Source organism: Corella eumyota, chromosome 6 (genome assembly GCF_963082875.1).
Source record: "Corella eumyota chromosome 6, kaCorEumy4.1, whole genome shotgun sequence".
NCBI lineage: Eukaryota > Metazoa > Chordata > Ascidiacea > Phlebobranchia > Corellidae > Corella > Corella eumyota.
The window spans coordinates 7918523-7934720 of NC_137495.1; the positions used below are offsets into that span (position 1 = coordinate 7918523).

A 16198-nucleotide genomic window follows, 5' to 3' on the forward strand; every position below is an offset into this window, starting at 1 on the left:
ATTTTGATTTTTCGCTAAAGATTTTTAAGTAAGTTTTTGGACCCAACGCTGTAACACTTACGTCATAGCAATCACGTGACCACGACTATTTAAAGCGAGTATATAAGACAGGGGTCGTATTTTTAGAGCGTTAAAACGGATTGAAATCTACATTAGCCATCAATTGCTCACCCAAACCGTTTTTTAAATGTTGATTTCACGTCTTTCCATGCATTTAAAAACAAGCAGTTGATTTTTTTTAATTTTCTATATATTTTTATTTTTTATTTACATGCTGGTTTTAAATTAATTAAAGTAAAGTCTTATACGCTTGGAAGAATAAATTCGTAAAAAATTTAGGTTAAAAGGATATAAAAAACAATAAAATATATTGGTATTACTTTTTATTTATCTATTCTTTAATTGTATAAAGCCTTAATTAAAAAAAAGAATGGTTATAGTAATATTAATGTCAGTAACACGTTTATTTATTCATTCTTGTTTACATAATAAAACATGACTCGAACCTAAATAAGTATTTTGTATTATAGATTCCTTGTTTTCCACAAGTTAACATTTTGTGTAAATTTCTGGTTTACTGCCTTCTATTGAAGCATGTAAGTTTATGCACTGCCTCATGAATTATATTGTTTTTTTTGGATATTTTTCGAGCAAACTTTACCGTCTATTACACATGGCGTTTAGTTTTACGAGTTGCTTGCTTAAGTGAAAAAACAAGTGCCATGTAAAAGTTAAATATAGGGTTACTGGTTGTCTCATGTCATCTTTTAAATAATAGTTAGTTATACAATTTTTCTATTTTTGTAAAAGGCTGTTTTACATTAGTAGTAGCTTATGAAAAATGGGTTATATGTACCTAAAATCAATACAAACTCCCCTATTAAGAATACCAAACGCAAAGATTTAACATATCTGTGATTTCAAAAGGCGATTCGTAATTTGGACATCATCCTCGATTAGCGCATCGTTTTTTTTTATTCAATGGCGTAAGTTGGCAGGCCACAATGACTGTGCATATGAAAGGATAGGGGTTTTTTACCACATGAATAATTCCCTGGCATGCGACGAATTGGGTTACATTTTTGCCCACGTACACTAATTTTTGCTCGTTTTTTGTCGGATCAAGAAAGGGCGAACGCTCGTTTTGTAGTGCTTTGGTCAATAAAATGAACTATTTGCCGAAACAATTTGTTAGGTACTTAGACTAAGAAGGCATTTTATGTTAAAGTTATGTTTTTACTTTTTGTTTTTAAAAAGATTTAGTTGATATATATATATATATATATATGATAAAAATTACGTCATTCTTGTCGATTTTGCAAACTTATTTTCGCTTGTAATTCTTCTATTATAACATTCCTGTTTTTTTAAATAATGCCTTTAACGTTCAAGTTAAACACTGTGTTGTTTATGCATCTTAACAGCATTATCTTAAAATTCCTTAGTTATTAGTTATTAGGTGCCGTGTATTCATTGTTATGAACATTTTTTCCGTTATCATATTTGTGTGTGTGTGTTTTTTGAAATGCAAAACGTTGAAAACCAGTGAATCAGATCATATTGAATGATGCGTATACAAGCGTAAAAAAAAGATTTAAAAAATCAGTCTAACGCACCATCAGGTTGAATAATGTCTTTACTCTTTTCGGCCTAAAATAGCTTTTTTTTCGCCTCTAAAATAGCTTTTTTTCTTGTTGCGCAAGACTGGCTATCTTCTCTGGGTTAGAAACTGAGCCAACACCCTATTTTATTTTAGACAGAACCTAGCGAAAATGCGCGACTTAGAAAACACAAATTTGCTTTTAAAAAATAAAAATTAATTTACGGTAAAAAATTGCACTTAAAATTATTTTAATTGTAATTATAGCTTTTAGCTTATGATATAGTTAGAGATAATTTTTAACAATACTTTTTAATATAAATGTCTATTGATATACATTTTCTTACATCGTAAGTTAAAATAATATTTAAGCTCTTTGTTGAAATTGTTCCTATTATATTGTCAAACTACAAGCTCGTATATTATTGGTATCAAAACTTTATTAAGACAACGAAATATTGAACTCAGAGAGTAAAAAAAAGTTAGAAATAGAATTTAATTTTTTATAAAACAATGTTGATTGTGATTTTTAGTTTTTGAAAAAATGTCTTAAAATCATTTGTATTTTATGGTTTTTGTAAAAAAACTTAGAACCGTAATGTACCAGAGAGAAATAGCAAGGACTTTTAAGAGCTTCAAATATTGTTTTAAAACAAAAATATTTTAGTATACCAAAGTTTGTAATGCTTGGTACCTAACAGTCTTGTATGTTAAAACGGGACGGAATTATGTATTTTTAAAGTAGCGTAAATTAATCAAATTTTTTTTTGCAAAATCATGAAGTTATTTTATTAACGTCATCTTTTTTATACTGCGCATGCGTTGGGTAAGGAGCTTTTAAAATTTTCTCCTCAACTTTTCTTGGGTTTCAAAGCTTAGTTTAGAATAAGCTCTAATCATGATTTACGCACGTAACCTATAATTCAGTACACCCTCTTTTTGAATCATAATTCGGTCGACCGTAAAGAAAATACCCGATTTTAGCAGTTCACATATTTTAAAGGGCGAATCACAGACATAACGCAAGACTTTCTTTTTTTATTAAATTCTGTATAAAAAAACAACGTCAATTCGTGAATGTAATAATAGTAATTAACAAGAAATAACGCAGCATGGACAGGCAGTATCACAAACACAAGGAAATAATTCATTATCTGTTATAATATTTAAAAAAATTTTTGATTGAAATTTTAAGTTTAACTAGAATATTAGTAAAAGGTTTTGAGTGTACAGCAAAAGAGTTTAGTAGAGACTCTTAGAAAAAAAGATTTGTTGCGAAAACAATTTGGGTATTATACTAGAATTTAATTTTAATTTATACTTTCTGATTTTTCCCTACACTTTCATTTAAATTCCAATTAGCGACACGTTACAATACTTTGCCAAAGCGCAAGTGATAACTCGTCACTTTAATTAAACCGTTAACACTTTCACCTTAAAAAAAAAATAAGTGAGAAAAAAAAATTTAGGATCAATTGTACTTTACGGTTCTCGGGAACACTTAGAACCGTAAAGTACGAGAGAAAGTTTGTTAGGACCTCAAACTACGAGAGAGAATTAGGTAGGACCGCAACCCTTACCCTAACCCTAACCCTAAACCAGGACTGCTAAGTATTAGACAGAATTTGCTAGGACCGTAAAGTACGAGAGTTTTTTTTTCGAACCGTAAAGTACAAGTGATCTCAAATCTTATAATAAGGAAATAGGAGACGCCAAATTTCGTTTATTTATTGAAAAAAAAAATTGCAAAAATTGATTTAAAAATTTGATAATAATGTTTTGGACTCTTGTAAATATTAAAAATCATATTAATTTTGAAAAGAATTTGTTAATAAGTTTTTAATATAAGCACTTTGTCGCGATACGGTAATTACTTGACATTTTTTAATGTTATTTATATTCCCTTTATTTTATTTTGTTTATCCCTTAATTTGCGATCTATTTATATTGGACCCACGCATAAAGTTTAAGAGAAAAGTTTGTGGGGTAGGGGTGTATTGAAAAGAATTCTCCGTGACGCAGAGTTGCCTAACCTATTATACAAATACGTCAGTTGGGCACGCAAAATGACGCAAACTAACCCGAATGTAAATGCTATTTGCGTAAAGATATATATATAAATAAAATAAATACGAAGTGTTACTATTTTTTTGGTTTTGAGGATAAACGGGATATGGTTTGATGCAACATTAATTAATGGTACTTTAGAAATACAAAACATACTAACATATTTTTATTACTCTAACTTGACTTTTTTTTTAATTATTTTTTAGGTTTTTATATTTTTGTTTTCAGCATTATACGTTTAAATATTTCTGGTTCTTTATTAAAAGCACCATGAAAGGGTCTTTAAATTTTTTAGTAATTTTGTCTGTTTTGACGAGTTATGTTTATTGTCAAGACTATAATCTGTACACGAATGAAAGTAAGTAAAAATACTGAATAATGTCTAGGTCAGAAAAAACACAATTAAGACTGCATTGTCCTATGTTTAAAATATATTAACAAGTTAAGTTATAGTTATTTTATTATACACCGTTAAAATCTCAAAATGTGATACTAAACAACAAATACACTTTCCTTAACATAGTGGATTTTTTGTATATATCTTATGCTTGATGTGGAAAGGTCGACTTCACGATTTAAACAAAGGGTAACATCAATTACTCCGACTCAGTCTCGAGTTGCATTTGGCAGTTTGGGATATTATAGATTATAATTGTCTAATTTTTAAGCTGCTAATTAAGTCCCGACTCGGCAGGATTTCAAACTCTTTTTAGCACCCTACTTAAGGGAGCTACAGCATGGTAGCCGTAGGGATCAAACCCAGGACCTCATGTAGTGTATAAAGCGTTCTGACCACTACACCATGCTGTCGGTTTTGTTCTAAAAGTATTTTGGTAGCGAACATCTTTAATTAAACAAAGGCGTTTTTTATGACATTTGCAAACTTTTCAGCTGTGTTCACTTGTAATGATCGTCTCGCACAAGAGCTCATTCCGTTAACGACTATGTGTGGAGAACTTGTATCACCTTGCTATCCCATGGACTACACTCTCGATGTGGCGGAAGGTAATTTAATTTGGAGAGTAGATGCACAATCGTCCGTCGGACCTGTAGCAGGTTAGTTAAACACTTTATTAACAAAAATATAACAAAGTCGACTAGAATAGGTATTAAACCAATAAGCAAAGTTTTTTTTGTATATAAATCAGTTTTCGATGTAAAAAGGTCGAATGCGCGACCTAAACATTTTTTTATAACTTTTTATCCTCGATGTGGGAAAGTCGAGTGCGCGACTTAAACATAGAGTAACATCAGTTGCTCCGAACCAGTCTCGAGTTGCCTGTGGTAGTTTGGGACATTATAGATTATAGTTGCCCGATAATTATACTGCCGATTAAGAATTGGCTCAGCAGGAGTTTGTACCGTTTATAGCGCCTTACTTAAGGGCGCTTCAGCATAAGATCTGTGGGGATTGAACCCACGACTTCATGTGTGGTGTAGCATGTGTTCTTTCCACTACAACACGCTGCCGGTTAAACATACAGTAACATTAGTTACTTTGGCCCAGTCTAGAGCTGCTTTTAGCAGTTTGGGATTTTATATAGATTATGGCTGCCCGGTAATCACGCATATTAAGTGCTTGCTTAGCAGGATTTTATACCGTTTATAGCGCCTTCAGTCGGTAAAGTTTAATTGGGTAAAACCTAGCCTAAATTTGCTTGTTATATTTAAGAGATTGTGGTATGTATGACATTAACCTGTGGATATAAAATTAATAGCATTGTTTATGTTATTTTATAGTAATTGTATTAAAGCTTAAAAGAAAGCTTAACAGTTAAACTGTTTTATTTATAGGCTATCGGCTTACCTTTAACGACTTTTCAACAAACGGCGTTGGTGGAATATTGTATGTCGGAGAAACGTTCAGGCAGCAGCCAACCCAACTGGTTTTTCCTGTCAGGTATAAATAACATGCTATTTACTATTCTTGTAGGTTTTTAATTTAAAGTTCATATTCATTGATAGGCATTGACTTTGTTGTTATACCTATTTATACATAAACGATCCCTGTACTTTAGGAATTATACTTTTTACGGAAGCATAACTTTGGATGTAAACGAAGACCGGGCAAACGCTTTAACTTTGGCAATTGGCGACACTTTCGACCTCGAGTTTCCGGTCATTCATGCCAGTTTCTATTCTTCCACCACTCCTGTTCGAGACCGTGGTTTTAACGTGACATATTGTGCTGGTTGGTACATCAATACATTTTAATTTAAAAGTGAGGTTGTGCAAAAGGATCGGGTTAAAAAATTGGATCACTTGTACTTAACGGTTCTTGTAAAATCATAGGACCGTAAATTATGAAAGAGTATTAGCTAGGACCGTAAACTGCAAGAGAGAATAAGCGAGGACCGTAAACTACGATAGAGAATAACCAAGGACCGTTAAATACAAGCGGAGAAATTAGGCAGGCTATTGAGTACGTGAAAATTAAGTAGGACCGAAATGGAGGAGAGAGAATCAGGCAGTACCCTAAAGTCCGAGAAGGAATAAGGCTGTGTCGTAAAGTACAAGAGAGAATTAGCCAGAACCCCAAAGTTTAAGAGTTTTTCCTAGAATCGTAAAGTACAAATGATCGCAAAAAAAAAAATTGAAAACGTTGTAAGGAACGACGTGACAGAAAGGGGCATTGGAATAGGGGCAATTTTTATTTCGTTTATTAAATCAGTAATAAGTTTAACATATATAAAAGTAGGTAGTAGTTATCCTGTTTTTTAGATGTAAATGCTATTTACTACATTATTAAAATTTGGCAAGATTAAATTAAAGTTAAATTAAAAAAAAAAAAATTAAAAAAATTTGGCAAGATTAAAAAAAAACTAAACATTTTTTTTTCAAGATTTCGATCAGTGTGCTTCCGGAACTTTTTGCCAAAACGGGGGTACCTGTGTGAGAAATGGTTTTGGAAATTATACCTGCAACTGTCTGAGTGGTTTCGAAGGAGCTAGGTGTGAGACTGGTACGTAATTTGAATGCTGTACATTTTTTTGATCATTTATTAAAAAAAAGGCATTTTTAAATTTTGTTTTTACGTATAACTAACGAAGTTAAAAAAAATGTTTAAATTTTTTTTTTAACATTTTTTAAATCTTTTAATTATTAATTTTTTTAAGATATTGACGAATGCACGTTAATGACTGACACTTGCATTGACCCACCAAACGCTACTTGTGCAAACACTCCTCCTGGAAGTTTTACGTGCACTTGTGCAGACGGTTTTACTGGGGACGGCGTGACAACCTGCTCTAGTAAATTTTTTTACATTTATTTTTTCTCGATGTGGGAAGGTCAACTTCACGACCTAAACATAGAATAACATAATTAACCCCTACCCAGTCTCGAAATGACTTTACCAGTTTGAGATATTATAGGTTATAATTGCCAGGTAATCACGCTGCTGAATAAATGTTGGCTCAGCAGGAGTTTAAACCGTATATATAGCCTTACTGAATGGTGCTACTGCAAAGGGCGGTTGAATCGAACTAAGGATTATTTAGTAAAGATAAGTGTTCTGACCACGACACCAAGCTGCCAGTCTTTAATTTTGATATGTTCAATTATATATACATAATAATTATTTGGAAAACGATTACATATTTCATTTACTTGTTTTGTTTGATTAGATATTGATGAATGTGCCTCAGATCTGGACAACTGCGATGATGCAGCAAGGGCAACGTGTACAGATACTAATCCAGGGTTTACTTGTGCTTGTAATTCAGGGTTCACTGGCAATGGAATGACGTGCACAAGTAAGGGACCTATATGAGATATTGTGTTTATTTCTGTCTTATATTTTCGTATTGTGTTTTATAATGTGGTTTATCTGTAAAGGATATAAACAATAAAGTAAAAAATAAACGTTAGTTGATGTTACTAGAATATCTACATGTTACTAGAATATCTACGAACATACAAAATATAGAATTTTAATCAAAAATCAAATATAAAAGACTTAACTCACAGCGTTAAAAAATCTTATGAACTCAAAATAGGCTATGCTGGTCTTTTTGATTCTATAACACGTGTTTTTTTTGCTAATAACTTAATACTGTTTCAGACATCAACGAATGTTTGGTAAATAATGGAGGTTGTGGATCTACCATTACTTCGACATGTACAGACAATGAAGGATCTCGAGTATGTGGTTGTAGAGTTGGTTATTCTTCTACCAATCCAGGCGTGATTGCATGCACAAGTAATTTTACTTTAATATTTAAAGCAGCCCTTTAAGCTTTAAGCTAATATGCAATTTGTGCATTGACTTGTAAACAAAAATGTTAACTGTATTTAACAAAACAATAGCCTGGTGTAGTTATAGTCAAAACACTTGCTACAATACAACGTGGGTTCGATTTCCACTGCTCCCATCATGTAGCGCCCTCGATTCCCACTGCTCCCATCATGTAGCGCCCTCGAGTAAAAAATATGCAATTTGTGCATTGACTTGTAAACAAAAATGTTAACTGTATTTAACAAAACCATAGCCTGGTGTAGTTATAGTCAAAACACTTGCTACAATACAACGTGGGTTCGATTTCCACTGCTCCCATCATGTAGCGCCCTCGAGTAAAAAATATGCAATTTGTGCATTGACTTGTAAACAAAAAAGTTAACTGTATTTAACAAAACGGTGGCCTGGTGTAGTTTTAGTCAAAACACTTGCTACAATACAACGTGGGCTCGATTTCCACTGCTCCCATCCTGTAGCGCCCTCGAGTAAGGCACTTAAAATGGTATGAACTCCCGCTGAGCCAGCACTTAACCAGAAGCTTTATTATTTTTTCTATTATAATTAGTAATGTTTTAAACTGTCAAAGGCAACTCGAGACTGGCTCGGGGTAACAAATGTTCTTCTGTGTTTAGGCCGTAAAGTCGGCCTTTCCATATTAGGAATAAGAATATATAACAAAAAAACATTGTTGTATTTATTACATTGTGTTTAAACAAATCACAATTTTGTAGTTGTATTATTAGAATGTAAACTTGAATTATGAGTTAGAATGTAAACTTGCATCATAAACTTGCCTATTTACATTATATATTTGTGTTTCGACAGATATTAATGAATGTACAGACAATACTGACAACTGTGCTGATGGAACAGCTTTATGTACAGACAACGTTGGGTCTTTTACATGTGAATGTCTTGCTGGTTATACTGGAGATGGAGTGACTTGCAATAGTAAAACACTGTTTTTTTGTTTATTTTTTTTCGATTGTAAAAAAGGTTTTAGGTATTAATTTAGGTGACCACTATTATAACCAGCATACCACATTCTTTATATTAAATTTTTGTCTTTATTTGAAAACAATTGAGTTTTTGTTGTTGTTTTTTTAACAGACATAAACGAATGTGCTATTGGGACCCACAACTGTCTTTCGAATGCATCTTGCGCTGACGCAACCCCCTTTTTTACTTGTACTTGTAATACTGGATTAACTGGGGATGGTATCACCGCTTGCAATAGTAATTTATTTTTTTTCATATCCCTTAAAGGAGATAGGTTTTAATATTTTTATCGGTCGAGAGTGTGGAGTTTGGGACGTGTATGAGTTTGGGACTATCCGTAAACGCTGGGCTGAAGGACAAAAAGTGTGGTGTTGGTGCGGCCCGAACATGAAACCTTTTGGCTCGTAGTCCGACGCCATGACTGGTTTACCACACGATTGTCACTGTCTATATATATTTGTGCTAGGTAAACCGATTATAATGAAGCTTAGCGGGGCAATTTATGCGCTCAAAACAAATAAAACTACCGTTTGTGGTGCGCAAATAAGTTATCGCGGGTATTTATTAGTTGTGAAAATGAATAAATTTGAAATTGCAACCTTGGGGCGAGCTATAAACTAGTTTATATAAAAAAGTATTGATTTTTCAAGTTTTTTACATTACATTTTATTTTATTAAAACATAGATATCTCTCCTATAACATATTGCGTTAAGCCAACAATTTTATTTTATAGATATAAACGAATGTATGGAAGATACTGATAACTGTGATACAAATGCAATGTGTGCTGACACTGTTGGCAGTTTTACATGTACCTGTAGATCGGGATTCGTTGGAAACGGGGTAACCTGCAATGGTAAAAAAACATTTGATTTCATCATTTTATTCAAATACAGTTTTTAAAATTACTTATTTTCAATGTAAGGGCCACTTTTGCAGTCTAAACGCAAGGTAATTTCTGTTGGCTGTGTTTTTTTAACATTCAGCCTTTTCATATTTATTAAAATTCAATGTCGACTTCACACTTTAAACATAGGGTAACATAGAGTCAGTTACCTCTTTTGGAAAAGAATATAATTGCACGATAATTAAACTGCTGTTTAAGTATAGGCTTAGCAGGAGTTAATGCCGTTTAAAGTGTCTTACTCATGGGCGCCACAGCAAGAAATCAGTTGGAATCGAACTTAGGATCTTATGTTCAAAGCCAAGTGTTCAGACCACTACATTGCCCCATTATTTACCTGCTGGGGGCCTGACAAAAAATTTTCATTTTTTGTGATACTTTCTGATTATTATCTTTTTTTTTTCTTTTTTTTTTTTTTGTATATATCTTTATCCTCGATGTGGGAAAGTCGAATGCGCGACTTAAACATAGAGTAACATAAGTTACTCCGACCCAGTCCCGAGTTGCCTGTGGCAGTTCGGGATATTATAGAGACTATAATTGCCCGGTAATTATGCTGCTGATTAAGTGCTGGCTCAGCAGGAGGTAATACCGTTTATAGCGCCTTACTCAAGGGCGCTACAGCATGAGATCAGTGGGGATTGAACCCACGACCTCATGCGTGGTGTAGCAAGTGTTCTTACCACTACACCACGCTGCCGGCTCACTACACCACGCTGCCGGCTTTTATTGTTAACCAACAACAAAATTTGGCCTCACATTTTTTTTACTTTAAAGATATAGACGAATGTTTGACAAATAACGGTGATTGTGGACCAGTTAATACATCGTTCTGCTTGAATACGAATGGAACTCGCGTATGCAGTTGCTTACCGGGTTACTTCTCTGCCGATCCTGGTGTAATTGCATGCGAAAGTAAGATTTTTTTATTTAACAAATATTGCACTATATGGTATGTATTTTTCATGTAAATATCTTTCTTTTTTTGTATTAATTTATCCTCGATGTGGGAAAGTCGAATGCGCTACTTGAACATAGAGTAACACCAGGTACTTCGACCCAGTCTCGAGTTGCCTGTTTACTATATTGTTAACTACATTACTATATTGTTACCTTCGATATAGATAGGTAGTTTAAGGGTATTTTTATCCTTATTTAAATTTTAGATGTAAATGAGTGTGCAACAAATGCAACAAATGATGACAACTGTGATATGGATGCTACTTGCACAGACACAGTTGGATCGTTTACATGTACTTGCAATATGGGATTTACTGGAAATGGCACAACTTGCACCAGTAATTATAAACCGCAACTGATTTTTTTTTTTAATAATTTAACAATTAAAAAAAATTCAAAATTTAAAGTACTTCTAATTTACTTACATATTGAAACATGTTAACAACAATTGTTCTTGTTCTTATTAAGATTTTTTTTCAGTGTGGAAAGCTTAACTTCGCGGTCTAAGCATAGAGTAACATCAGTTACCCCGACCCAGTCTCGAGTTGCCTTTAGCAGTTTGGGATATTATAGAATATAAACGCCCGATAATAAGTCCTGGCTTAGCAGGAGTTAAGTTTTTATAACGCTTTATCTAATATAACGCCTTATCTAAGTTCGCTACAGCATAGGAGCTGTAAGGATCAAACCCACAAACTCATGTAGTGTAGCAAAGGTTCTGACTACTACACCACGCTGCCGGTTTTGTTTACAACAGGATTAAAAAAATTATTTTTGCACATTTTTATGATATTGTATTTTAGATATTGACGAGTGTGATTTAAATATATCAACTTGTAATCTTGCCATTCAAGCGTCTGGATTTGCAAGACAAAGATGTCAAGATAGAGACGGGGGTTTTGATTGTTTTTGCAACAGCCCTAACTACCGAAGCGCAACGGGGATACCTCCATGTGAAGGTAAGCGAGTTACTGACTTGTATTTAATTTTTTATACTTTTTTTTATTTGTGGAGAAACATACCGAATTAAAAGATTTTTTTTTAAAGTTGATAATTTTTTTTTCAGTGAAAGGATGGAGTTACATGAATTTGACTTTGAACTTTAAAATGTTTTTTTTTGTATTTATCTTTATCCTCGATGTGGAAAAGTCGAATGCGCGACTTAAACATAGAGTAACATTAGTTTTACTCCGACCCAGTCTTAAGTTGCCTGTGGCAGTTTGGGATATTATAGATTAAAATTACCCGATATTTAAACTGCTGATCTGCTGATTAAGTGCTGGCTCAGCAGGAGTTTATACCGTTTATATCGCCTTACTCAAGGGCGTTACAGCATGAGATCAGTGGGGATCGAACTCACGACTTCATGTGTGGTGTAACAAGTGTTCTTACCACTACACCACGCTGCTGGTATTTATTTTAGTCTTTTTGAAAATTTTTCAAGACGTATTAAATAAACCAACTTGTTAAAATTATTTAGGCTTTTTCTGCGCTGGCAGTACTACTGAATTGGTCACCTGTAACGTTAATGGAATTCTTGAATGGCCCATACCCTGGAACGGTGTAACAAATTATGAAAATAATCAGGAAGTTATTTGGCTTATTAACATAACTGCAACTACCAATGGTTTGTGTTAACGTGTTAAACATTTTTCGATACATTTTTTAAAAAAACTCACACAATAAACTGTTTTAAATATGGTAAGTTTGCAATAGACTACATATATTTAACTTAACATTTTTTAAAAGAGAAAAAAAAATACAAAAGCGCACATTTTAGGTTCCGGGGCGATCAGGTTTATTTTCCGAGAGGTTGACGTAGAAAGATTTCAAGATTATATCATTTTTAGCAGAAGCGCAAGGGTTAGCGAACAAGACCAATATACAGCTGTGGTGAGTATTTACGCTACGTATGTTTTAAACTTACAATTTAGCTAGTTTAAAAAAAAAAGCAAAAAAATATTAAAAAAATTTAAAATTAATAAAACTAATAACTAATAAACCACAGCTGAATCTACTTTGATTTCGATGTTTAGATAACGGGAAGTACCCCAAATGGGCTCCTAAATAGGGGTAACGCTTCGGCAACCGTGGGTAACCCAGTAGGATTTAACCCCAGTGTCAACGGCAGTAGCCCTTTTTATGTAGTAACAGGGGAATTTATTTATGTTCATTTTGTTAGTGATCGTCAGAACACGTTTTCGGGATTTTTAATCGACTATGAAGAAGGTATGCGGGGTCTTTTTGTATTAAAATATGACTTTTTGTTTTTAAAGTAAAACCAGTAAATCATTGTTAAATATATAGTCATATATTAGCGCTATTTTTTTACTCAAAAATTAATAAAGTTGGTGTCACTGAACCCAAAAATGATTTTAACTTTAAATAATTTTACCTACCTTTTAAGTTATTTAACTTAAAAAAAAATTAAAATTAATTTAAAAAAAAGCAAAAAAAGGAACCCTGTATGTGATGACGTAGAAAGTACCAGCTTGTATACATTCACTACGCTACTTGGTTCTTTCTACGTCTTTTTTTTTAAATTGTAAGTGCCACAGACATTTTTTAAAGGATCGTAAAGCCATTTTATGATTCATTGTCAACCATACTAACGTGCTATATACATCACTTACTAAATTGCAAAATTCTGTAATATTACACTTTGACACAAAAATTAAACTTTTTTTATTTTAAGATCGCGATGACTGCGTCGGTGTCGTGTGCAATAACAGTGGAATTTGTGAGGACCGCGATTTTACATTTATGTGTACTAACTGCTCAGCTGGTTTCACTGGAATGACGTGCTCCGACGGTAACATTTTTTGTTTTCTATTCCGCTAATAAAAAAATTCTGGCTTTGCGACCTATGCACAAAAAACTTTATTCTAACCTAGTCTTAAGTTGCTCTTGTCACTTCTGGAAAATTTATTTTTTTAATTTTTTTTCATTTATTTATTTTTAATGTGGAAAAGTCAACTTCACGACTTAAGCATAAAGTAACATCAGTTACCCTGACCCACTCTCAAATTGCCTTTGGTAGTTGGATATTGTGGTTATAATTATCTCACCAGGATTTCATGTTGATTAAAGCGCCTTACTAAAGGGTCTCTACTGCATGGGAGCAGTAAAATTCGAACCCAGGACTTCATGTATTAAAGCCAGGTGTTCTGACTACTACATTACGCTGCCGGTTTATAATACGCTTTTAATAATTACACTGCAGATTTTTGTACCAGTTTTAAACCTTTGTTATTACATGTGTATTCGCTATCCCAAAGCATCGTTCAAGAATATCAGAATGATATTAGAATGATGTTAATGATATTAAAGTAGTTGAGAATGATATTAAAGTAGTTGTTTTTTAAAGATGTTCCTGAATGTTCTGACTCTACGCTTAACAATTGCGATGCCAATGCAGCTTGTTCAGAAACAGTTGGGTCTTTTGCGTGTACTTGTGATGCAGGATTTACGGGAAATGGAACTGTTTGCTTTCGTAAGATAAAAAATTCATTATTAAAAGTTCATTCGAATTATAAAATTTGATAAACATTTTTAAATTATTTAAAAAGTTTACTGTTTTTTAATATAAATATATATTTATCTTTAATGTGGGAATGTCGAATGCGCGACCTAAACATAAAGTAATATCAGTTACTCTGACCCTATGTCGAGTTGCTATTGGCAGTTTGAGGTATTATAAATTATAATTGCTTAATAATTATGCTGCTGATGAAATGCTGGCTTATCAGAAGTCTATACCATTTATGGTGCCAGACTCGAAGGCGTAAAATTACTGGGGATCAAACCCAGGACCTCATGTGGTGTAGTAAGTGTTTAGACCACTACACCACGCTGCCAGTATATTAATTTGCATTAAATATATAAATATTTTAACATCATGTAAGATAGTAAAAAAAACAAGTTTTTCAATACAAACATATTTTTTTTACATATTAAGATAGGCTTCAATAAAACTAGTTCAATTATGAAAAATTCATATAAAATTTTATTTTATTGATTTTTCTAAAATTTTACTAAATCGAACCATAAAATTTTTAGCATATATTGTCGTGTCCAATCTTATGGCTGTTGGGGAAGGCCAAGATTTAAGAATTTCCTTTAACATTACTTCTCCTTTCGGAACCGATGTTTCTTATTTTAATTTCCACCAGTTAAGTTTTACTAATACGGTAACCGGTGTTGTTACAACGATTGACACTCCCCAAGTTAACGCCGACAACTTCGAGGTATATTTGCATTTTAAAATTATTTATAGATCAAAAGACAAAAGTATATAAATATTGAAATTCTATTCCCTCTTAGTTTTTTTTGTATATTTTTTTATCCTCGATGTGGGAAAGTCGAATGCGCGACATAAACACAGAGTAACATCAAGTACTCCGGCCCAGATCGAGTTGCCTGTGGCAGTTTGGGATATTATAAATTATAATTGCTCGAAAATTATTCTGCTGATTAAGTGTTGGCTCAGCAGGAGTTCGTACCGTTTATAGCGCCTCACTCAAGGGCGCTACAGCATGAGATTAGTGGGGATTGAACCCACGACCCCATGTGTGGTGTAGCAAGTGTTCTTAAGACTACACCACGCTGCCGGTAGTTATAACTTGATGGTATGTTTTTGTAGGATTAAACACCTTATCTGGCTGCGAGAATTTAATTATTTTTTCGCTATGACAGTCGAAAATTAATGATTGTTGTTTTTTGCAGTCTTTTTTGATAACAAATGGTCAGCTTCCAGCGTTTAATACCTACACTTTGAATTTTGTTTTTGGAACACAATTGGCAGTAGCGGGCAGGCCTGCAGCATTGACTAGATTAGATGTTACCGCCCAAAATATTACAATGCCAGACACCAGTAAATATTTTTTCCCTTATATATATGTATATATATTTTTTTACTATATATTTAAGAAGGTCAACTTTACGACCTAAACATTAAGTAGCATCAATTACCCCGACCTAGTCTTAAGTTGCCTTTGGCAGTTTAGGATATTATAAAATATAATTGCTCGAAAATTACATTGCTGATTAAGTGCTGGCTCACAGAATTTCATATTGTTTATAGCGCCTTAAGAGCAGAGGGGACGGTAGTGTAGAGAGTGTTCTGACCACTACACCATGCTTCCTTTGTTACAAACATTTTGAAATTTTTTTTTTGTGTTTCTTTTTAACTTGAAATATTTTTAAGGCGTGTCGTAAAAATGAACTGTTTTACTTTAGCTCCCTTAGCCCCGACTAATTTAAATAGGGGGCCAGTTGTCGACAATGTCCGATACGATATTACATGGACTCCACCAAATGAAGAAAATAGAGGAATGACAATTGCTTACGAAGTTAGTGCTATAAGAACTGAAGCAGATTGCTCCCGTTTCAGGAACGTTGGCTCTCAAGAGGACTGCGCAACTCCTAGGG

General features: G+C 33.2%; 1 protein-coding gene across 1 annotated transcript in view; it reads left to right on the plus strand.

The window, feature by feature from the left end:
- Positions 1-3878: 3878 nt before the first annotated feature.
- The window catches only part of LOC145754804 (uncharacterized), a 28575-nt gene continuing 16255 nt past the window's right edge, over positions 3879-16198 (plus strand). The window contains exons 1-22 of the mRNA XM_082570928.1: positions 3879-4025; positions 4559-4723; positions 5462-5567; positions 5686-5858; positions 6510-6629; positions 6784-6918; positions 7294-7422; positions 7731-7868; positions 8730-8855; positions 9015-9140; positions 9638-9760; positions 10586-10723; positions 10975-11106; positions 11572-11727; positions 12249-12395; positions 12549-12661; positions 12805-12997; positions 13464-13580; positions 14136-14261; positions 14828-15015; positions 15494-15641; positions 16007-16197. Of these exons, the coding sequence (XP_082427054.1) occupies positions 3938-4025; positions 4559-4723; positions 5462-5567; positions 5686-5858; positions 6510-6629; positions 6784-6918; positions 7294-7422; positions 7731-7868; positions 8730-8855; positions 9015-9140; positions 9638-9760; positions 10586-10723; positions 10975-11106; positions 11572-11727; positions 12249-12395; positions 12549-12661; positions 12805-12997; positions 13464-13580; positions 14136-14261; positions 14828-15015; positions 15494-15641; positions 16007-16197 (3078 nt within the window). The 5' untranslated portion in view covers positions 3879-3937. The remainder of the gene's footprint in view (positions 4026-4558; positions 4724-5461; positions 5568-5685; positions 5859-6509; positions 6630-6783; positions 6919-7293; positions 7423-7730; positions 7869-8729; positions 8856-9014; positions 9141-9637; positions 9761-10585; positions 10724-10974; positions 11107-11571; positions 11728-12248; positions 12396-12548; positions 12662-12804; positions 12998-13463; positions 13581-14135; positions 14262-14827; positions 15016-15493; positions 15642-16006; position 16198) is intronic.